This window comes from Thalassophryne amazonica, chromosome 2, assembly GCF_902500255.1.
Source record: "Thalassophryne amazonica chromosome 2, fThaAma1.1, whole genome shotgun sequence".
NCBI lineage: Eukaryota > Metazoa > Chordata > Actinopteri > Batrachoidiformes > Batrachoididae > Thalassophryne > Thalassophryne amazonica.
In genome coordinates this window covers 71,226,830-71,250,044 of record NC_047104.1, presented here as the reverse complement: position 1 = coordinate 71,250,044, position 23,215 = coordinate 71,226,830, and the positions used below count along the sequence as shown (strand labels likewise).

General features: G+C 41.3%; 1 protein-coding gene and 1 long non-coding RNA gene across 2 annotated transcripts in view; both read right to left on the bottom strand.

Annotated features, from left to right (window-relative positions):
• Positions 1–5,113, bottom strand: part of smyd2a (SET and MYND domain containing 2a) — a 60,724-nt gene extending 55,611 nt beyond the window's left edge. Inside the window, exon 1 of the mRNA XM_034187696.1 lies at positions 4,843–5,113. Within this exon, the coding sequence (XP_034043587.1) occupies positions 4,843–5,015 (173 nt within the window). The 5' untranslated portion in view covers positions 5,016–5,113. The remainder of the gene's footprint in view (positions 1–4,842) is intronic.
• Positions 5,114–14,538: 9,425 nt separating this feature from the next.
• LOC117525752 lies at positions 14,539–21,195 on the bottom strand. Its single transcript, XR_004565136.1, has 3 exons — positions 21,183–21,195; positions 16,339–16,343; positions 14,539–14,689 (listed from the first exon to the last, which is right to left on the bottom strand). It is a non-coding gene; the product is annotated as an uncharacterized LOC117525752 (long non-coding RNA).
• Between the last annotated feature and the right edge of the window lie 2,020 nt (positions 21,196–23,215).

Here is a 23,215-nt window from a genome sequence, read left to right as displayed (position 1 = left end):
TACCTATTTTATAAATACTACCCAATCTAGAGCCCGTGTATCCCCATGGGCAATGCACTAGCTACGTCCACCAAGGATGTAATAAAATCACTGGCGTTTATTTATTTGTTTGTCTGTTAGCAGGATTATGTCAAAACTACTGTATGGATTTTGATGATGAAATTCCCACCACAGATAGATATTAGGCCATGGAAGAACCCATTCAATTTTGGAGGTGATCCGGATCCAGTTTCACATTATATAGGCGTTGAAGGATTAAGTCAAAACTACTTCACAGATTCTCACCAAATTTTCACCACAGATACATATTAGGCCATGGAAGACGCCATTAAATTTTGGAAGTGATCCAGATCCGAATCTGGATTCTGGATGAAGATTCACTTTATACAGGCTTTGAAGGATTATGTCAAAACTACTTTACAGATTCTCACCAAATTTGCACCACAGATAGATATTAGGGCATGGAAGACGCCACTTTGGTTCCATATGTTTGGTACCATTGCACTCTGCACGAGCGCGCGCACACACACACACACGTGATTGCACATGCATACACGCGTGATTCACGAGCAAAACAGATCCACTGTGTTGTCTGGAGGCTGTTAGCAGGGAGAAAGAAAGAAAAGCTGGACTAATTTCTGACGTGATTTTTTTTTTCGCTGCACTAAGGACGTACACAGTCGACCAACCCGGTTGCGCATGTGTTTGTGTGTGCGCGCACGGGGGACAATGACACGATGATTTGATTGAGCTAACTGACGCTGCTTGTAACATACACACAAAATCCACTCCGCTGTAAGCCGTCTGGATGCATGAAGACCTGTTCACATGAAATGTTGACGTCATTTTTGGCTGGACTGAGGAACTACAAAAAGTTTTTTTTTATGAAAGTCCGAAGTCAGTGCACAGCATCACTGGACTACACGTTACAGTTGAACACCAAAATGTAAGTCCATTTTCTCTTTATAAATTAATAAAATTTCAAATGACAAGGATCTATTTTAGCCATTATATAAAACAAATAATGAATGTTTTTACATTCTTTCAATGGAACAAATATTTAATTGGGTGAAAGTTGGAACAAACCATTGTTCATTCATTCATTGTTCCAGCTTTCACGTCATGAAATATTCGTACCATTGAACTCAAACATTCATTATTTGTATACTATGTTTTAACTCTGGGAATACAGAACAAGTGTGCATCCTGTGATTGCAGGGCACGACAAGGCACATGAGGCTCAACAACTTCAGCAAGAGCTCCTGTATCAGAATGTGTGTCAGTACAGAAGTCGTCCATTGGGGTCTACACTGAATAACGGCATTACCAAAGTACCGGTATAAGACATTCGGTACACGTACCCGTATTCCGTTCCCATACAGTGGGGTAAAAAAGTATTTAGTCAGTCCCTGATTGTGCAAGTTCTCCTACTTAGAAAGATGAGAGAGGTCTGTAATTGTCATCCTAGGTACACTTCAACTGTGAGAGATAAAATGAGAAAAAAAAAAATCCAGGAAATCACATTGTAGGATTTTTAAAGAATTTATTTGTAAATTATGGTGGAAAATAAGTATTTAGTCAATAACAAAAGTTCAACTCAATACTTTGTAACATAATCTTTGTTGGCAATGACAGAGGTCAAACGTTTTCTGTAAGTCTTCACCAGGTTTGCACACACTGTAGCTGGTATTTTGGCCCATTCCTTCATGCTGATCTCCTCTATAGCAGTGATGTTTTGGGGCTGTCACTGGGCAACACGGACTTTTAACTCCCTCCACAAATGTTCTATGGGGTTGAGGACTGGAGACTGGCTTGACCACTCCAGGACCTTGAAATGCTTTTTACGGAGCCACTCCTTCATTGCCCGAGTGGTGTGTTTGGGATCATTGCCATGCTGGAAGACCCAGCCACATTGCATCTTCAATGCTCTCACTGAAGGAAGGAGGTTTTGGCTTAAAATCTCATGATACATGGCCCTGTTCATTCATCCCTTAACACCTATCAGTCGTCCTGTCCCCTTTGCAGAAAAACAGCCCCAAAGCATGATGTTTCCACCCCCATGCTTCACAGTAGATATGGTGTTCTTGGAATGCAACTCAGCATTCTCCTTCCTCCAAACACAAGTTGAGTTTTTACCAAATTGTTCTATTTTGGTTTCATCTGACCACATGATATTCTCCCAATCCTCTTCTGGATCATCCATATACTCTCTGGCAAACTTCAGACGGGCCTGGACATGTACTGGCTTAAGCAGGGGGACACGCCTGGCACTGCAGGATTTGAGTCCCTCTCTGTGTAGTGTGTAGCCTTTGTTACTTTGGTCCCAGCTCTCTGCAGGTCATTCATCAGGTACCTCCGTGTAGTTCTGGGATTTTTGTTCACCGTTCTCATGATCATTTTGACCCCATGGGATCACATCTTACGTGGAGCCCCAGATCGAGCGAGATTATCAAGGGTCTTGTATGTCTTACATTTTCTTACAATTGCTCCCACAGTTGATTTATTCACACCAATCTGCTTGACTATCATAGATTCACTCTTCCCACCTTGGTGCAGGTCTACAATGTTCTTCCTGGTGTCCTTCGACAGGTCTTTGGTCTTGGCCATGGTTGAGTTTGGAGTTTGACTGTTTGAGTCTGTGGATAGGTGTCTTTTATACATATAACAACTTCAAACAGGTGCGTTTAACACAGGTAACAGGTGGAGGACAGAAGAGCTTCTTAAAGAAGTTACAGGTCTGTGAGAGCCAGAAATCTTGCTTGTTTGTGGGTGACCAAATACTTATTTTCCACCATAATTTACAAATAAATTCTTTAAAAATCTTATGTGATTTCCAGGATTTTTTTTCTCATTTTGTCCTTTATCCTTTCCACATATATTCGATATATTTGCGCTGGATATGGTAAGCAGTAGTGGGGGGGGGGGGGGGGGGGGCAGTCTGTGACATCTTACTGTGTCTTAACTTGTTTTACAAATATATTTACATTTTGCTTTTCTTTTCAAAGTTTGTGCATGTCCTCTGGCTGTGTTAGTGAGGCTAAAACAGTAGCATCTTCAAAAAAAAGAGAACGGAACATACCCAAAGAGTTAAAAAATATATATATAATAAAATATAGAATATAAACAACACAGTTTGCCCACCCTCCCCCACATATACTCAAAGTCTAGCAATAAAGACATGTTAATTCTACTTTGACCATGTTCTTGGTCCAAAGGATTTTGTGTCTCTGAAAAGGGCTTTTGGAGAAGTTTCACATAACAGCAATGTGGTGAGTACTGCTGTCTCTTTAGAAACATAAGGAGGACCAATGTTTTCACAGGGCAGGACTCACATGCACACTCGGCTGGATTAGTAATGTAAACAATCAAGAGTAAAAGCCTTTGCTTTGGAACAGGATGGCATTACATCTTTATACAGACAATGCCTGTTGGTGGCTGTATTAATGTTAATAATAGTATTAAACACCTTGAAGGGGGCCAAAGATGGATCACTGTGGTACCCCAAATTTCATGTCACTAAGGTTTGAGGGAGTGTTACTGTGCAAAACACAGTGAGAACGACTGGACAGCTAAGACATCAACCACACAAGGGCACTTCCAGTAATCCCAAAATGATTCTCCAGCCTATCGAGTAAAATATGATGATCCACGGTATCAAATGCAGCACTGAGATCTAACAGCACCAGAACCGTAGTGGTGTCCGAGTCCATTACAAGCAGAAGGTCATTCACCACTTCAGTGAGAGCCGTCTCTGTGGAATGATATTTTGTAAAGGCAGACTTCAGTGGCTCAGAAAGATTATTCTCAGTAAGAAACCACTTTTTCCAGAATTTTAGAGCAAAATGACAGATTTGATATCAGCCTGTAATTTTTCAATACACTAGGGTCAAGAATAGGTTTCTTAAATAATGGTTTATTCACTGCAGATTTGAAACATTTAGGAACCGATCCAGAAGTTAATGAGAGATTAATAATTTCCAGTACAGACGGCCCAAGAGTGGGCCACAGGTCCTTAAACAGTTTTGTTGGTATAGGATCAAACAAGTAGGTTGTGCTTTTTGTAGACGTTATGAGTGAGATACTATCAAATTCAGTGTTGAAGCAGCGTTGTGAAGCAGCGTTATATGATGCAGTATCGTGAAGCAGCGTTATGTGCTAAAGCAGTGTTGTGAAACAGCGTTGCTTGCTGAAGCAGTGTTGTGAAGCTGTGTTGCTTGCTGAAGCAGTGTTGTGAAGCATTATGTGCTGAAGCAGTGCTGTGAACACTGAACTATATTGTAGAGTTCAGTGGCTGTGAAGCAGCGTTACACACTGAAGCAGTGTTGTGAAGCGTTACATGCTGAAACAGTGCTGTGAACACTGAACTATAGAGTTCAGTGGCTGTGAAGCAACGTTACACGCTGAAGCAGTGTTGTGTGATGCAGTATCGTGAAGCAGCGTTGTGTGCTAAAGCAGTGTTGTGAAGCAGCGTTGTAAAGCATTATATGCTGAAGCAGTGTTGTGAAGCAGCATTGTGTGAAGCAGTATCGTGAAGCAGCATTGCTTGCTGAAGCAGTGTTGTGAAGCATATGCTGAAGCAGCGTTGTGTGAAGCAGTATCGTGAAGCAGCGTTGTGTGCTAAAGCAGTGTTGTGAAGCGTTACATGCTGAAGCAGTGCTGTGAAGCTGCGTTAGGCACTGAAGCAGTGTTGTGAAGCGTTATGTGCTGAAGCAGTGCTGTAAACACTGAACTATAGTGTAGAGTTCAGTGGCCGTGAAGCAGCGTTACGCGCTGAAGCGGTGTTGTGAAGCAGCGTTACGTTGTGAAGCGCTACGTGCTGAAGCAGTTTTATGAAGCGGTTACCTGCTGAAGCAGTGTTCACAGTGAGCTGCCCTCTCATTCACTGTTAGCACGTAGGAGTACGCGGGGCAGGCGAACACCAGTTCTCCCACAGCGAAGTGTCTGACCGCCCGCAGCCCTCTACCTCTACCCGGGCTCGCGAACCTCTCGGTACCTTCTATACCTTCATTCTTCATGGTTCAGTCTGTGCACGTTTCCGCAACAAGAATCTATCAAGGAACAGCACCCAAACAGCTTAATCAGCTTCAGGCTGAGCTGAGCTGCTGCTGCTTCTTCTTCGTGTTTAATGGCGGTTGGCAAGCAGCTTCTATGGAGCATTACCGCCACCAACAGGACTGCAGTGTTGGTCAGGAGAGGATGAGCTGCTTTTTCCTCGCTTCTTTTTTCTGTGTCGTTCGGCTCTTTGCGCCCTCTGCTGGACAGGCGACAACATACAACAGAAACGGGCAGTCTGCAGGTCCGACTGGAGGGGGCGACGTCGCACCAAATTCTGGGCCCTAGGTACGAGCCACATTGAACCCCCCCCCCCCACACCACACACACACACACACACACACACACACACACACACACACACACACACACACTGCTATGTTCTTTGTTATTAACGCTAACACCAAATTTCTAATGCGTCGTCAAACCAGGTCTAAATCATGTATACCTTAGATCACATCTGGGAGTCAGAGCCCTTTTTAAAGCTGGGGGAGCAATACTGAGTTGGGGGTCTGGGGGACTAAATGGTGCAATTTGGTCCCCCAGCCCCCCCAACTCAATATAGTGAGTTTTCAAGCTCACCTCTCTTTTCAAAGAATTTGGTTAGCAGCTGTTTTCCCTCATTTAGTTTTCTTTCCCTGTCCTTTTTTCTCTTGTTTTTTTGAAACCCAGACTTTGATTTTTTATTTATTTATTATTATTTATTTATTTATTTATTATTTGAGGAAAGTCATGTCTTATTTCAGCCTAAACACTAGGGCTGCAACTAACGAGTATTTTAGTAATCGATTAATCGGTCGATTATTTTTTCAATTCATCTTTTTTTTTTTTTTTTTTTGCTTACATGTGAGTTTTGCCATTATTTCTTTAAGTGAGTGATTATTAAAAGGCCTTTATCATGCAACATCAACATTTGAGCTTGTAACAAAGTTATGATGTTATATTCTCATCAGAATATACCTGGAGTAGTGTTTTGTTTTATTTTGCACATACATCACCGACACACCACAAAGAAATTTCCATTATGAGCATTTTTAGATGCCGACAGCAACTGTCTCAACCACTGTGATGACATATTACAGCAAGAGTCCGGGTTCAAATCCCACCCATGCCACATTTCTCCATGTAATGTGGAGTCGTGTCAGGAAAGGTATCCGGCGTAAAACCTGTGCCAATTCAACATGCAGATCCACCAGGACACGCTGGAGGGACTACGTCTTGCAGCTGGCTTGGGAACGCCTCAGGGTTCCCCCGGAGGAGCTGGGGGAGGTGTGTGTGGATCAGGAGGTCTGGGCGGCTCTGCTTGAGCTGCTGCCCCCACGACCCGACCTCGGATGAAGTGGAAGAAAATGGATGGCTGGATGCATCCATCAAATTATACAGTATCTGAACAGTAAAATATATATAATTGCTTATGACTAACAATGGAAATTTTCAACTTGCAGCTTGAGAGTGCTAATGACAGACTTGATGGCGAGGACAAAGAAACCAGGTACCAGAGGAATGCTCTAATCAATACCTTGACTGCATACACCCCTGGAATGGAACAAGGGAAGAATACAGTAACAATCATTGTCAGGGGCGGCTTGTACACTACGGCTCCTGTTTATCTTTGTCAGTCAGGACAAGTCAGGAACCGTCAAAGGCAGCCTTGCCAGGGACGTGCCACATCAATGGACAGTACTACCATCATTTCTACAATTGTGCCATAATCCGATGCTGTCCTACCCAAGCAGAATCAAACAAGTATAGACGGGACCATCCTGAACGTCCTGACCCAGATTATAGGTTTGAGAAACTAACAATATTGCAGTTTTTGTTTGTTTTTTTGAGTGGTGACAGCCAGTCACCGTAGAGAGGCACTATGATGTCTGGTCTCTGTCTGGCTGCTAATGCAACATGGCAGAATCCACTCCAAAACAGCTTAATTTCTGTGTAAGTCTAACATGTTGATCTGTAAAAGCTACTGAAAAACACTTCTACGCTGTTTCCACAACCTGATAACACGTCTGGAGTGATTTAAGACATCTCGCAAACATCAGTGTGCACGCACATCCTCCGGTCAAAGGTAACTTCCACGCTTTACAGAAGCTCATGCATGTGCACACACTTGTCCTCCTTTAGATGCCATTAAAATGTAAATAAAATGTTATTGCGTTTATCCTACAACAGCAATATAAACATACAGAGGTGAATATATCACTGATACACTGACAGCACAATAAAGGGCACACACACACACACAGGTAATACACAGGTATACACACACAGCTCAGGTAATTGAGCAAGAACATTGCACAAACATATGAACAAAGACTGAGGACAGGTAATGTTCACATTGGAACATTCTACAAATGTTCATTGAATGTTCTGCAGCAACTGTTCATATGTTTGTGAATGTCTGTATAATGTTCATTTAATGTTCACATGCAAACATTACCTGTCCTCATTCTTTGTTCATGCAATGTTCATCCCATGTTTGCGAACGTTCTCATGCAAACGTTCAATGAACATTCAAAGAACATTTTTTTCGGGTGGGTGGGATGAAGTGGAGGTGTAATGAGCCTTTCACACTGAACACGTCGGAAGCATCAAATGCGTCAAAAAAAAAAAAAAAAATTGGTCTAACAAGCATTATTTTCAATGAGAAGCATTGCTTTTTAGATGCGTCAGAAGCGTCGCATCAAAAGCCGAACTACACCGACGCTTCTGACGGGAGCGCTAATTGACGCTTGTCGGCAGGCTGACGCGGTCAAAGTTCAACCCAATCCAACTTTCGATGCTCTGAGCTGTGACGTACCTTCGTGCTGTCCAATAGGAACGACGCGTCGGGCCAAAACACGGAAGACCAGTGGCAGAAACCACTGATCTCTACAAAATGGATCAGTGCAGAAACCACTGATCTCTACAAAACAAACGCGTCACAGGACTGCTCAATCATATTTCTGAAGAAAAATCCTTGGAAATGTTTTATGTTGTTTGTTACCCCAGAATTTCTGATTACTGTTAAAAAAAAAGTTTAGAACACTTGTAATTAAAATAGCTAAATAAATCAATAAATGGTTCTTTAGAAACCTTTCATCTGAAAATTAAAACCACCTGTTATTTCAGATGAGATAATTTCTTGTTTAGCATAAGGAACCTCGGACAGTTATTTTTAGACAAAATAACATGGAAATTTGTACATTTTTTAAGTCTGGTAGATTATTTATATCTCATTTCAACCAGAAAAACACACTGTAAATAAATACAAATGTTTATTGTAAATGCAACAGGAAATAATTTAACAATGACTGCAGTGTGATTGTAAAGTAGGATTTCTGTGACATAAACCTCATGAATTTTTTTTATAGTCATTTCAACTTGTAATTTCACCAAAATATGTGATTGCCTTTAATGTTGTTATCAGGACAGAGTCATTTCTAAAATATGAATTTGAGATCAATAAGTGGAGAGCTTCTACTTGTGCAAATGTCTGACTTTGATTCATGGACATTTTTAATGATCCATTCATTTATTGTTAAAATATAAAATGAAACACCCTTTTAAAAAATAATAATAAAATAGCTGCTGCTGAAAGAGCCTTTTATTTAGAAAGAGGTGATGTTATGCTGGATTCTTGGGACCAGATGAAGGTCTCTTCTGCAGCTTTGAATTCTGGTGGTGTTGCTGAAGAGCAGAGATGTTTTATTTCGACTGGACTTCGTGGTGTTCAGCTCATCAATGGAAGTTTGGTTGTCTGCACAGCAAATGTTCCTGATTGGGACAAATAAAAATATTTCTATAAATATAAAGAAACACTAAACAGTTTATATATATATATATATATATATATATATGGGCCGTCCTTAAAGCGGCAGGAACACTCCTGAATCTGTGTAATCCCCACAAAAGCGTCCCTGAAAGCCATATTAATTTTCCGAACGGTGTCCACCTGGAGGTCTCTCACAGTTTCTGGAAAAAAAATTGATGCAGCAAAGCTCCAAATCGTTCAGACATTATTATTCGCAATAAAAAAACGACGAGGGGTGGACCAGTGCTCACACAAAGCCTGCTCACAGGCGAATGACGAAACCGACAGGCGTGAAAAAACTCATGCATGCGCACAAAGGTTCAAGCTTGGCTGATGCAGTCACACGTGATTCAAATCCATATGGTTTTTGCAAAAAATAAAAAGGTCCGATACTTTTTGGACAGACCTCGTATATATCCTTTTCTCCTCTTCTAGCTCTTCTTCATTTCAGCATCAAAGTTGTAATTAAATCACTGTACATTCGCTAAGGTTTGTGGGGGAATCAAGGCCTTTCTTTATTCACTGGGCTGAAGGCGAGGTCTTGCTCTGCAGGTCGGTTGTTTTTATGTCAGACAATTTACTTGTCAGGTGGATCTCAGTGTGTTTCATCTTATAACATCCGAATTTTGCACAGTGATGTATGTGGAACCTCAAGGCTCTCTTCAAGGTCCACTGTTCTCTCTGTATGGTGCAGCAGCTCTAGGTCAGATTGTCTCACTGTGGTCCTGATGACTTGCAGATGTTCATGTCTGTTTATGTCACTGATGTTGTAAAACTGGAGGTTTGTCTCGCTGCGGTTTTCTGCTCCTTTGTTAATAATATGAAGGTGGATTTTAGAAAGTTTGCTTCTGTTGAATCACTCCAGGCTGACCTTAAAACATATTTGTTTTGCACAGTTTACATTTATCATATGCTTTTAAATCACTTTTGATCTGTTTCAATGAATATGATGTTTGGGTAATTCATGTTTTGATTTCTAATCTTTCTGTTTGATGCTTTTATTGTGTAAAGCACTTTGTAATTTTCTATAAATTAGTTATTATTATTTTTAATGTTGTGTTTGTGTTCCAGCATGGACTACTACGGGATGGACAAATTTGTCTCTGGATTGATTCAGGAAGAAATCGATTTAAGCTCTGAACAGAGTGCGGCCTCAGAGGACCCTTATGTGGACACATTGTTGGAGGACTGGTTCCAGAGATATCTGGATCAGGAACCTTCTCTTCCTGCACCTCCTGAGCAGGAACAGGTGAGGCTGGACACAACATGCCATCAGCAGGAGTGTTACATCATTACATCATTCATGACTGTTTATTCTTTCAAATAAAGAAAGAAACACACACACACACACACACAAAACACTCGAAAGTGTCAAAGTTTTGAGCAGCAAAGCAGAAAGTTTGTATTCCGTTTCACTGAAAGCAACAAATATAAACATTAATTTCAGTGTCACATAAAACATGAATGCAGGTTTGACAAAAGATCAGCCAAAGGAGAAAAAACTTATGATCACTAATACTTCTCAGTACTCCGAATGATACTATATTTTGTAAATGAAAGAAGCAGCTGTTGTGATGAATAGGTTTCATTAAAGGAGAGACGGACTGAGGACAAACATGGACAGAGGACATTTTTCTTATAACTGGTTGTGTTTGCTTGTTTCTCCAGGTTTGGGATGATCCTATGATCAGGGACTTTGTCTCTCCTGAGGACATTGATGAGCCTTTGGATGTCCCTCAAGATGTTCCTTTCCTGCCCACAGATAGCGTCCCTCCCATGGTCCCTTCCTACACAGATGCTCCTCCCACCTGCACGGCCCCTCCCCCCAATCCTGCTCTGCCACCATACGTCGTCCCCGCCATCACTGTCGCTCCCCCCGACACTCCCTCTCCATCAGTCAGCAGCGTCTGTCTCCGCACTCCTTCCCCACCCAAAGCTCATGTTAAAAAGCCCCCAAACTCTTTCATGTTGTTTTTTTTCAGGCGCAGCACACCCTTGTGGTGGCGCAGTATGGCATCACAGACTCTGCTGCCGTGAACAAGATTCTGGGACAGATGATGAGTGTTGTGTACACGCTCCTGCACGTGCACGATCTTGTGGTTGTGTCAGTGAGCGTGTTGACTGACGACGTGTTTTCGTCTGTTTGCAGTGGAAATTCCTCTCTGAAACAGAGAAAGAAAAATATCACCGACAACAGAGAGAGGAGAGCGACCGACACTACGTGCTGCACCCAGAGTGGAGGCCCACCAAGACTGTGAGCAAACACATCCAACACGTTGTGTGTTAAAAAAAATAAATAAATAGACGTGTTTTTTACGATTTCATCCATGTAGAAAGTCTCAAGTGTCTTTTTTTTCCTTTGCAGGTCAGAAAGAGAAAGTCTAACAGTCGGGACTGAAGGTGAGACTTTTAATTAAAGATTTCCCCAAAAGACTTTATAGAAACACAGCAGCCTTTTCAAATGAAAGTCCTTTCATTTGAAAATTAATAAATGCAGTTTTAATAAAATGGTGAAATGAAGTGTGATTGTTGAAGTCCTTGTTGTTTGTACTGCAGAACCAAAGAAAAGACAGAAAAAGAGGAAGCAGCCAGAAGAAATGGCCAAAAAGTCCAAAGACGGGGATGACAACAGCCACACTGTCCGAATCCCCGTCATGATCCCTACAAAAAGTTTCTGCTCTTTTTGGGAGGAGCAGAGGAGCCATTTAATGCGAGAAGACACCTTCCAGCTCGGCGACCTCCCCAAAAAGACTGTGGAGCAGATGGTGAGTGTGCACGCTCCTGCACGTGCGCAAGCTTGTGGTTGTGTCAGTGAGCGTGTTAACTGACGGTGTTGTCTGTCTGCAGTGGGATTCTCTGACTGTGCAGGAGAAAGACGTGTTTTACCGTCTGGGTCACGGGTTGGCTGTCAGAAAGGTGAGAAACACTCAGATCATACAAGTTTTATGTTGATGTCACTCATGTGTGACTCTTGTTTTTAGCAGCTGACATCATGTAGAGAGTCTGAATGTGTTTTTTCTTCCTTTTCTTGTGTGCAGAATGAAAACGACAGAAGGTCCTGACAATAACAATCAGCCAGAAACTACACCTGCACTTTATTTTTGGATATTTTATATACATTTATATATTGTCACATTAATAATTTATTTTTAGAAAATCAAATGTTTCACTGCATTCAGTTTATCCCCTAAAAACCAACATGTTGGACAGAAAGATAGATAGATAGACCATTTTAAATACCACTGCATGGACGCGAGATACCCATATTTGATTAATTTGTCCAATGTATCAAGACGAGTGCACAGAGTGCGCTAACGTTAGAGAAAATGCACCGAGCAAGAGATTCCATTCTTGAGTTTTTAATTAGATAACAAACAAAATACATTTATTGAGCAGAGAATAAATGCGTGTGCTCAGACAGATATGTGCATGAAGAGCGCAACAGAATGAATATCCTGACTGGGTGCCACAGCAAAAATTTATGATCTCGTGCGCACAAATTTGTGGAAGTCTGGTGTACTCTGGCTACAGCTGAGTGTGGAAGTATATCTGTATCACATGAAAATGTGCAGTTTGCACACACCAGTGAATACATGCATACCCCTCTGCCTGTAATAACGTGCACGTAACAGTACAATATGCATCATGATGAAACAGGAAATACAGCACCAGTCATGTGGCTGAGTGATGTGGTTTCATCCCGACTTGTGTTTCATCCCTCTAGTGGAGAGCCAGTCTTGTAGAATCAAACTTCAGGCCTATGAAGCTGTTCTGGCGGCACCTTAATAACACACTTTGTTTTTCCTTTCATGTGTCACTCTTCTGCAACTGTAACTGTCAGAAGCGTTTTGCACAGTGCAGCAAGGTGGAGCAACTAAACTTAGGTTAGGAATAGATTTTTCAGACAGCATTCAGTTTAAAAACACTGAAAGCTTTACTTTACAACTTCAAAGTTCATTTAGTTAAATATATAATATACACATATATTCAAAGTAGACAGTGTATATTTTACAACAATCATTTAGGTTAACAGTGGAGCTGAATGGACAAACATATTTACACCAAAGAAAGAATTGTACAAGTCTTCAAGTGCACTTGGTGCAGTCAGCACACAATATAAATATTCATAAACATATCCATAGAGAAAGAGCTCAATCTAGGCTGCTTATTTTATCATCAAAAATTTGTGCCAGTGTAATGGAGGCCAGCAGGTGTCGCTGTGCAGATGTAGTTAGTAAATCTCACTCCCAACAGCTCAAAAGGATTCTCTGGTCATAAGGCCGGAGCCCTGGGTTTTAGCCTTCTGATTAGAGAGTCTGACTCCCATGCCGAGGATCGTGAGTTTGCGTCCCGAGGGGAGCGAATGGGCGGAGTCATAACAACACAACGCAGAGTGCAGCCGCTACAATGGTGCCGTGACCCGGATGGGAGTGAGTTTAGGAGGGTGAGTGTAAAGGAGGCCAGCAGGTGTCGCTGTGCATATGTAGTTAGTAAATCTCACTCCCAACAGCTCAAAAGGATTCTCTGGTCACAAGGCTGGAGCCCTGGGTTTTAGCCTTCTGGTTAGAGAGTCTGACTCCCATGCCGAGGATCGTGAGTTCGCGTCCCGAGGGGAGAGAATGGGCGGAGTCATAACAACACAACGCAGAGTGCAGCCGCTACACCTGTCCCCGTGACCCGATCCTAGATAAGCGGTTGAAGATGAACGATGGAGTGAGTGATTTGTGACTGTTTTCATTAGAATCAAACTACAATTGATGTTAAAGGAGAAGTTGCACCATCTGATCTCTCTCTTCACTGCAGATAAGCTTCTACAAAGAAAGTGACCTCAAAACAGAAGAAACGAGCAGCCTCACTTTACACCATCTTCAAAAACTTACTTACAACTCCTCATATGCACAATTAAGTCCACCATCTCCATACATATAAAATAATGTACAAGACCGAAGACTGCATAGTCATAAAACGTCCTTACACACAATCAAATAAAGAGGACAATCAGAGACAGTGTAACTGAAAATATTTCTGTGGTCAGTTACATATGGATCAAAAACACCCTTCCAGCATGGAGATTTGTATTATATGTTCTTTTCAGGCTTTTTTTTTTTTTTTCAATGAATTAAGTAATTTACAGTTTTGATTAGACAATTATGCAACTGTTTACTATTTACAATAGTACCATGTGTACTGCACAATATTCAGTTGAAGCAGCATTTTCCACCAATTTAAGGCCAGGATTTCTTTAAAATGGTAAAATTTGTCACACACGCTGAATATGAATACACATTATCATTGGAATAAAGTAGCATTGACAATGAGGAGGGCAGCACGGTGGCTTAGTGGTTAGCACTGTTGCCTCACAGCGAGAAGGTCGTGGGTTCAATTCCCGTGGCCTTTCTGTGTGGAGTTTGCATGTTCTCCCCGTGTTTGCGTGGGTTTCCTCCGGGTGCTCCGGTTTCCTCCCACATCCAAAGACATGCGGGTTAGGTGGATTGGACTCTTTAAAATTGTCCGTAGGTGTGTGTGTGGGTGTGTCTGTGTTTGTTTGTCTATTTGTGGCCCTGCGACAGACTGGCGTCCTGTCCTGGGTGTACCCCGCCTCATGGGATAGGCTCCAGCCCCCCGCGACCCTTAATTGGACTAGCGGTGGAGGATGAATGAATGAATGAATGAATGACAGTGAGGATCAAAACAGCCCTTGAATCAATCCAGTGATCAGCCACATCACTTCCATGACTGAGATGGTACAAAATTAGAACTAGACACAATTTGTCAGTGAAGTGAGAACAAACTACAGTTCATGAACTTAACTATGGCTAAATACATATACAACAACAGCCAAAACTCCCAGGGCGGGTGGCTGCCCGGCAACCATGGCAGCTGGGCCCGCAATGTAGACTCCCAAATCTGGCTTGCCATCTTTATTTCGGGCTCAGGTTCGGTACACAGGTGATCAGTAGCAGAAGCACAAATAGGGTCAAGCAAAAATGCAGTCATGGATAAGCAGGGTTCAGAGGCACGAGCAGACACAGACATCAGAGATGAGGCAAAAGGCAAAGTCAAAAATACAAAGCAGGATCAGGATACCCGGTAAAGCAAAAACAGAACTGGAAACTAGAGGTGGGCGGATCGATCCTAATACCGATAATATCGATACCAATGCTGGTATTGATATTGAACGATCCTCATGTAAAAAGATCGATAATCGTTTTTTCTCTCCCGCACGCACTGACTGCTGTGCATGCAGATTCATCAAAGTCTACTCTCTGTCTGTAAGAGCAGCGCTTCACTGTGTCACACAACACATAGCAGCGCACCCTTGTATTGTGGTTTGTTAGCCCTCTACTTCAGGAGATTTTATTTTAAGTTGTGCTGAGTGATATTTTTTAAACAAAAATGTTGATTGTGATAAAGTATTTTGTTGTCACGTACAATGTTTGGCGAAATTCTATCGTAGTTCTTTTGGATCCTTTGGATCTATGAAGCTTAAATATGAAAAAGTATCTGTAACGATATCGGTGATACTGGGCCTGTATTTACTTGGTATTGGATCAATACCAAAATTCCCGTTATCGCCCACTTCTACTGGAAACAGAGCTGGTGAGTGTACGATGACAGCAAACAAGCAAAGGTGTGGTGGCTAGAAGGAGATTAAATAAAACAGGAGTTAACAAAGTGCAAGTGAGGAATAATCTAGAAAGGGGTGTGGCTAGTGAACGAAGATTTAACAGTGCAAGATGGGGAGGAACAGGGTGCACAAAGTGAAGTGATGCAGGGTACAAAGATGCATCAGCAGGTGCCAAGAGTGAGAGTGAAAGACAAAGACATGAGGCAAGTGCAGAGATGTGAAGTGCAGGGCAAGTGTGCGGTGATCCGAGGGAGACTGTGATATCAATGAAGCTCGGTGTGAGAACAGAAATGAGTGCAGACAAAGACAGGATGAGAGGCAGGTGTACGTGAGAAGTGAAGAGAATTACTAACAAGAACACTTATGATAAACTCAAACAGGACAGAAAAAGCAAAGCAGAAGATAAACTACATAAAAACTGATCAGAGAATTATAAGAAATTTAACACAATGACAAAACTAAACTGGAACAGGCAGACATAAACGTGACAAAGTGCTAACAGAAATGAGAACAGCAAAAATAGGTAAATGATAACTAAATGATAAACCATGAAAACACAGACTGATAGAACAAAACAAGAACAGAACTGAAACATGGCCAAAGTATAAAAGTAACAAAGAAAGTGACAAAGCAAAATTAGGATGTAGAATAAACATGATGAAAACAACTAATAAAACAAAGCTGGGGCAGATGAGGATGCACTAATAGAACCTAGATCAGGGTGGGGCATGACAAAAAAAGTTGACAGCATCCAAGACAATCCCTCCACACAGGTTGATTTCTTGTTGTGGGTAATTATACAATAATGAACAGATGATTATGAATACGATATTCCGTCTCTGAAACACCCATAAATTCCACACACTGTAGCTTTAAACTGGTGGTGCATTTGTGTGCATATATGCCGTCCATATGCAGTCCCACCTAACTGATCAGTGCTCGTTGAAATGGATAAATTAGTTAATAATAATAATTAAGTGAAATCAACCACTGAAATTATTTACTTCTGAAAATGGGCTTGTGTGTAAAAAATAGCTCAAATTCCTTAATGTTTTCATTAAATTCCTTGAATTAAAGTTAAAATAAAGTTGAAACTCCATACTACAATCAAATCTCAACTGTTCCACTTAAGTTCCAAGTACTAAGGTTGAATTTAAAAAAAGTCATGAATTGATCTACTGATGAATCTGTTTTAAAGATACACCCGTGGATACTATGAGACATGATTATGAAGTTGTATCACATTTCTATTGGTCAAACGACCTTTTAACTTTGAAAGGTCAAACTCAAGGTTATAACTGCTGAGCTCAGTTTGGAGCGAACATAGTTTAGACACGGTAGAAGCGTCATGTGCCAGCCGAAGATAACGTGGTTTCATTATGGACAGACTTGATTAAATATTGAAGCCAGTGCAGAACCAGATATTAGGACTCAACAGAATCAAAGAATGAATTTGCATTAACCTGTGTCAAACATGGTGCAGGTGTTTTTGTTGCATTTGTAGCTAATGTGATCACACCAAGAAACACTATATGGATCAAACATACATCACACAGTTGAACTTATATATAAAGTCATTTATTTTAGGTAATCATTTCTCCTCATTCAAATTTCAGAATTTTGCAGTTTCTATAAAATGGGGAACAGAAGCGCTGTACACTCCGACAACATAACTAAGAACGGCGGCCGAGTACACTGTGTATATATGTACATACTATACACACAATGATGTATATACAGTATTATACACTTTGCCACTCCTCATGCCATCATTCACATCCACATACTAAGACTGTTGTCATTTAGTGAAACTGAATTCCACTTTGGGGGGGAAAAAAACTTCTTAAAACATTCTGAAATTACAACTTTGTAACAGCGTGTTAGTAGCTGTTTCTATGTCCTGAATTGCAAACCAAGCAGATCTGTGGAAAAAAAAGATGAGAATACCAAGGTTTCAACTTGATGTTTGACCCTTCATGGTTCCCATTTCAGTCAAGTCCATCAAAGAAATCCACTGACACCAGATCAGCTAAAACCTGGCCTGTGGCCCCCCCGGGCTCTTCAAACAGAGACTTAAAATTGTTTAGAGATCAGATAGATCAGATGACAAACAGTACAGGCAGTATGCACCCGAGACTAAACCACTCCAAAAACTATCACCCCCTGGAAGGAACTTTGGCACATTGTCCTAAAGATGTAAACATTTAATCATCCAATCAAAATGACGTCCCGGACCACATAATTATCACAGTCTCTCTGTGTGAGTAACACAAAATTAGATCAATTAAAATAGCAATGTTCACATAAATACAAATTTTTAAAGGCTTTCAACAATGTATGGGGACATTGTTGTTGGTGACAGTGCTGCCACGTTTTATACAGCCTCACCAGCCAAAAGTTTATACAACATCCAAAAAAAAAAAAAAAAAAAAAAAAAAAAAAAAGGAAAGAACAAAAAATATGGTAAAGAAAAACTCTGGTGATGCTTTGTGCTTCAAGAACTTTGCTTTCAGGTCATTTTTCCATTTCTGTCTATCAGGTCTCACATAAGTAATGAGACAATAGAGGGCGCTATACACCCTTGAATATATTAGGATATTTAACTTTTTGTCACAGATAATGTTGCTTTGAAAATGATCTTCTCACCTGGCCCCAAGATGAGCATGTGAGCAGCATCACCAAACACGTGGAAACTGCTGAACTCATACTGAAGGACTCATCCATGACTGACTCATCTACCCACAGCAGATTATGTCGACACCCACCTCTAATGAATGTGAAGGAAATTTAAAAACTCAACGACCTGCATCCAGCTCCTCACAGGTGGTCCTAGATTTGTACAGTTTTCACCAAATCCATCCAAACAGCTGTTTGGGCGAAAATCTTCAAAATCAGCGAAAAGCCTGCAGATCATTCTCGTGGTTAACACGGCTGCATCAGTGTTTGAATTTGGCTCCACCGGTTTAAACACCTGTATGTGCACTGCACTGCGAAGTAAATAAACCGGAGGAAACTCAGACACTCAGAGTGCAAACCCCAGCCAGATTACTAACAGTGAACACCATTGTTATGTCAGCTAACCAATCACATTTCTGTCCATGAGCCAAGCAGGTTTTCTGTAGCACTTAGAGAGACTACTGAACAACGCTTACAATCAAGCCTTAGTATACTACAGTTATCCCAGGGTGATGTAGCCAGGTAGGGGCCAAGGAAGAATTACACCAGGTGAAATTTGAAACATGCTCCAATCATATTGAAAAGTATGCCACATTATTTGTCTGATCATAACATTTCCAAAAGGGTATAGTTTGGACTATCTGTGACTAAATGTTATGGAGTTATGAGGTAAAAACAAGAAAAATGGTGACAATTTCAGTTTGTACAAGGATCAAAACATTTCTCTGAAAAAGGGCTTTTTATTGTCGTTGAACATATATACCACAAAGTTTCTGTACTGCATTTAACCCATCCGAACTACAGCGAGACACACAATCCAACCACGAGGAGTAGTCTGATGACTACCTCCACATGTAGAGACACTGCCTTGCTCAAGGGCAGAGAGGAGCAGATCCAAAAGAAGCCTGTTTTGAGAGTGGGAGGAAACCAATACATAGACCATGCAAACTCCATACAAAGAGGCCCAGCTGGGAAGTAATACCAGGACCTTGTTTTTGTGAGGCAACAGTGCTAACCACTAAGCCACCATGCTTACTGGTTGAGCTAAGAGGGTTTTAAAAGGACCATCTGTTATGCTTAGTTGTCACATGACAAGGTAACATGTCACAGAATCCAATGGACGTCATCTTTTTTGATCATTACTTTGGAGACCAAGAATTCAACATAGTCAAAACCATTCCATTTATTAATCCTATTAACCAATAATTAGCATTACTGGAGCAACTAATGTTTGACCACCCCTGTACAAACTGAAATTGACTGTGGCCACTATTTCCCCTCAAAACATTCAGTCAGAGATTGTCCAAACTATACCTTTTTGGAATATTTATGATCAGACAAATAATATGGTTTACTTTTCAATAGGATTGAGGCATTTTTAAAATGTTGATCTCTGTGTGATCCATCGACGACCTGGTGATAGCTGCCACTCTGGGATAACCAGTTTGGCCACCATAAATTTTTGTGTGGGCCATGGAATACATTGGCTGAATTGTGTTGTTTAGTCCCTTTAAGTGGTAGTGATTAGCTCAAAATTGGTTTCTGAGTCATGAATTAACTCCCGTGGAGGAAAAGGGCTCAAAATCACACAATAGTTAGATGGAATGGCACGGAAACATACGAGGTCTATTAGAAAAGTATCCAACCTTGCCAGAACATGTCCCGTGAGGCTTCATCACGGCATGTCCAGCTCATGCACAATCACAATCGGATATTCACACGACTGGAAAGCAACCGGAATCCGTCTGAAATCCACCTGAAAGCCGTCCTGTGAGACCAACACCGAGGTGGTTTTGTCCCGCATAATGAACAGAGCCGTGGCGCGTCCCTCTGCTTTTCTTTCCATGAAAAAAACTACTGTAACGGTGGAAAGTGCCTGGGAGCGCGCCGCACTCTCAGCAGTTGTGGGCCGTCCTTAAAGCGGCAGTAACACCCCTTAATCTGTTTAATCCCCATAAAATCGTCCCTGAAAGCCATATTAATTTTTCGAACGGTGTCCACCTGGAGGTCTCTCACAGTTTCTGGAAAAAAATTGATGCAGCAAAGCTCCAAATCATTCATTTATTCACAATAAAAAATAGACGAGAGGGGTGGACCAGTGCTCACACAAAGCCTGCTCACAGGCGAATGACACAACCGACAGGCATGAAAAAACTCACGCATGCGCACGAGGGTTCAAGCTTGTCTGACGCAATCACACGTGATTCAAATCCATATGGTTTTTAAAAAAATAATAAGGTCGGATACTTTTCTAACAGACCTCGTATATATCTTGCTGCAGAATACCATGGATCTCCTGGTTCACACAAACTAAGTAATACCTGTGATCAGAGAGCATGATGATGTCATATGACAAGAACATTAAGGAAAAAGGCAAAAGGGAGAAAAAGGCAACAACTCTGATGCAGAGCTGGATCTTCACTACAATTTGACTCTTCCACAATCTCTTTGCAATATCTAGTCAAAATCTGTCTGTTAAGGTTTTGTTCTGTACACTGGGGATTCTTTCTCTCTCTCCCTCTCTCACTGAGGCTCACCCTTGGGGGATCCCAAACCCTTGGTTACTCAACAACCCATCAAGTCACAGGATAGGCATTTCAACCAGCTGTAATTTCAGCTGCTCTGCTCAGCTCCACACATTGTTAGTACAGCTGGATGGACATTTATGACAAGGCAAACACTGAGTACAAGGATGAAAAGGGCAGGAAAGAAAAAAAAGTTGTAAAGTATCAAATATCGCAGACATTTTGCAGTTTCTGTAGCTCAGTAAAACATACAAAATGTATGAATGAATGTGTGTGCAAGATGCAGAGAGATGTAGGAAGGAGAACAGCTGACATTTAAAGAACACTTATGGATGAAACATTTGTAGAGTAAAACAAGAGGGCTGTTTAACTGACAAAGCAGCAAGTTACTCCAGATGTAAGCAAACCCAATTTCATAAACCCAGCACATAGGCAGATGGTGTGAGAAAGTGGAGATGTTCAACTAATCAATGTGTCATCTAAATGATCAGAAACACTGTCAGGCAACACAAAACTAAGAGGGCACATTGACTGTTGTTGACAAAGAAATCAGTTTTGAAAATACAGTGCACAACAGAAATGTGTTTTCCTATTCACTGAAGCAGCTATTGGAAATAAAGGCAAGTCTATATGTAGCTTGTATGTGCAGAAACTGAGCAGCTCGGTTTTGCACAATCAGTAAAATCTGTCCCCCTCCAGCAGAGGATCAGTGTGCACAGTTAAACCTTGCTTACTGCCATTTTAATCTGAACAGATGGCACTATATATATATATATATATATATATATATATATATATATATATATATATATATATAGTGCAACCAAAAAATATTCTCAGCACACATCTTATGTTACAGCCTTACTCCAACTCCAAAATAGATACATTTTTCCTCAAAATTCTACATACAATACCCCACAATGGCAAAGATTATTTTTTTTTTTAGATTTTTGCAAATTTATTAAAAATAACAATAATAAAAAAAAAAACCTAAGAACTCACACGTACATAAGTATTCACAGTTTTTGCCATGAAGCTCAAATTGAGCTCAGATGCATCCTGTTTCCACTGATCACTCTTGAAATGTTTCTACAGCTTAATTGGAGTCCACCTGGAGTAAATTAGACATGATTTGGAAACACACACACCTGTCTACATATAAGGTCCCACAGTTGACAGTGCATGTCGACAGTTGCCTTGGGGCAACTGTTTGTTGTGATTTGGCGCTATATAAAAAAATTGACTGAAATTGATTGATTGATGTCAGAGCACAAACCAAGCATGAAGTCAAAGGAACCGTCTGTAGACTCAGAGACAGGACTGTCTCAAGGTACAAATCAGAGAAAGGGTACAGAAACACTTCTGCTGCTTTGAAGGTCCCAATGAGCACAATGGGCTCCATCATCCATAAATGTAAGACTTTCGGATCCACCAGGACTCTTCCTAGAGCTGGCCGCCCGTCTAAACTGAGAGAAGGGCTTTAGTTAGGGAAGTGTCCAAGAATCTGATATTCACTCTGTCAGAGCACCAGCATTCCTCTGTGGAGAGAAGACAACCTTCCAGAAGGACAACCATCTCTTCAGCAATCCACCAATCAGGCCTGTATGGTGGAGTGGCCAGATGGAAACCACTCGTTAGTAAAAGGCACATGGCAGCCCACCTGGAATTTGCCAAAAGGCACCTGAAGGACTCTAAGACCATGAGAAACAAAATTCTCTGATCTGATGAGACAAAGATTGAACTCTTTGGTGTGAATGCCAGACATGTTTGGAGTGAAGCATGGTGGTGGCAGCATCATGCTGTGGGGATGTTTTTTCAGCAGCAGGAACTGGGAGACTAGTCAGGATTGAGGGAAATATGAATGTAGCAATGTACAGATACATCCTGGATGAAAACCTGCTCCAGAGTGCTCTTGACCTCAGTCTGGGGCGACAGTTCATCTTTCAACTGGACAATAACTCTAGGCAGCCAGCCAAGATATCAAAGGAGTGGCTTCAGGACAACTCTGTGAATGTTCTTGAGTGGGCCAGCCAGAGCCCAGACCTGAATCTGACTGAACATCTCTGGAAAGATCAGAAAATGGCTGTGCACCAACGCTCCCCATCCAACCTGATGGAGCTTGTGAGATGCTGCAAAGAGAAATGGGCAAAAGTGACCAAAGATAGGCTCACCAAGCTTGTGGGATCATATTCAAGAAGAATTGAGGCTGTAATTGCTGCCAAAGGTGCATCAACAAAGTACTGAGCAAAGGGCATGGATACTTGTATACAAGTGATTTCTTAAGTTTTTGTTTTTTCAGTTTTTTTTTAAAATATGCAAAAACCTAAAAAAAAAAAAAACTTTTTCATGTTGTCATTATACAGTGTTGTGAGTAGAATTTTGAGGGGGGGGGGGAAACTAATTGAGGAAAAATGTGGAATAACTGAAGCGCTGTGAATACTTTCTGGAAGCACTACGTGTACACACACACACACACACACACACACACACACACACACACACACACACACAGTATGTGCAAGACAGTGAACATGTCTGACT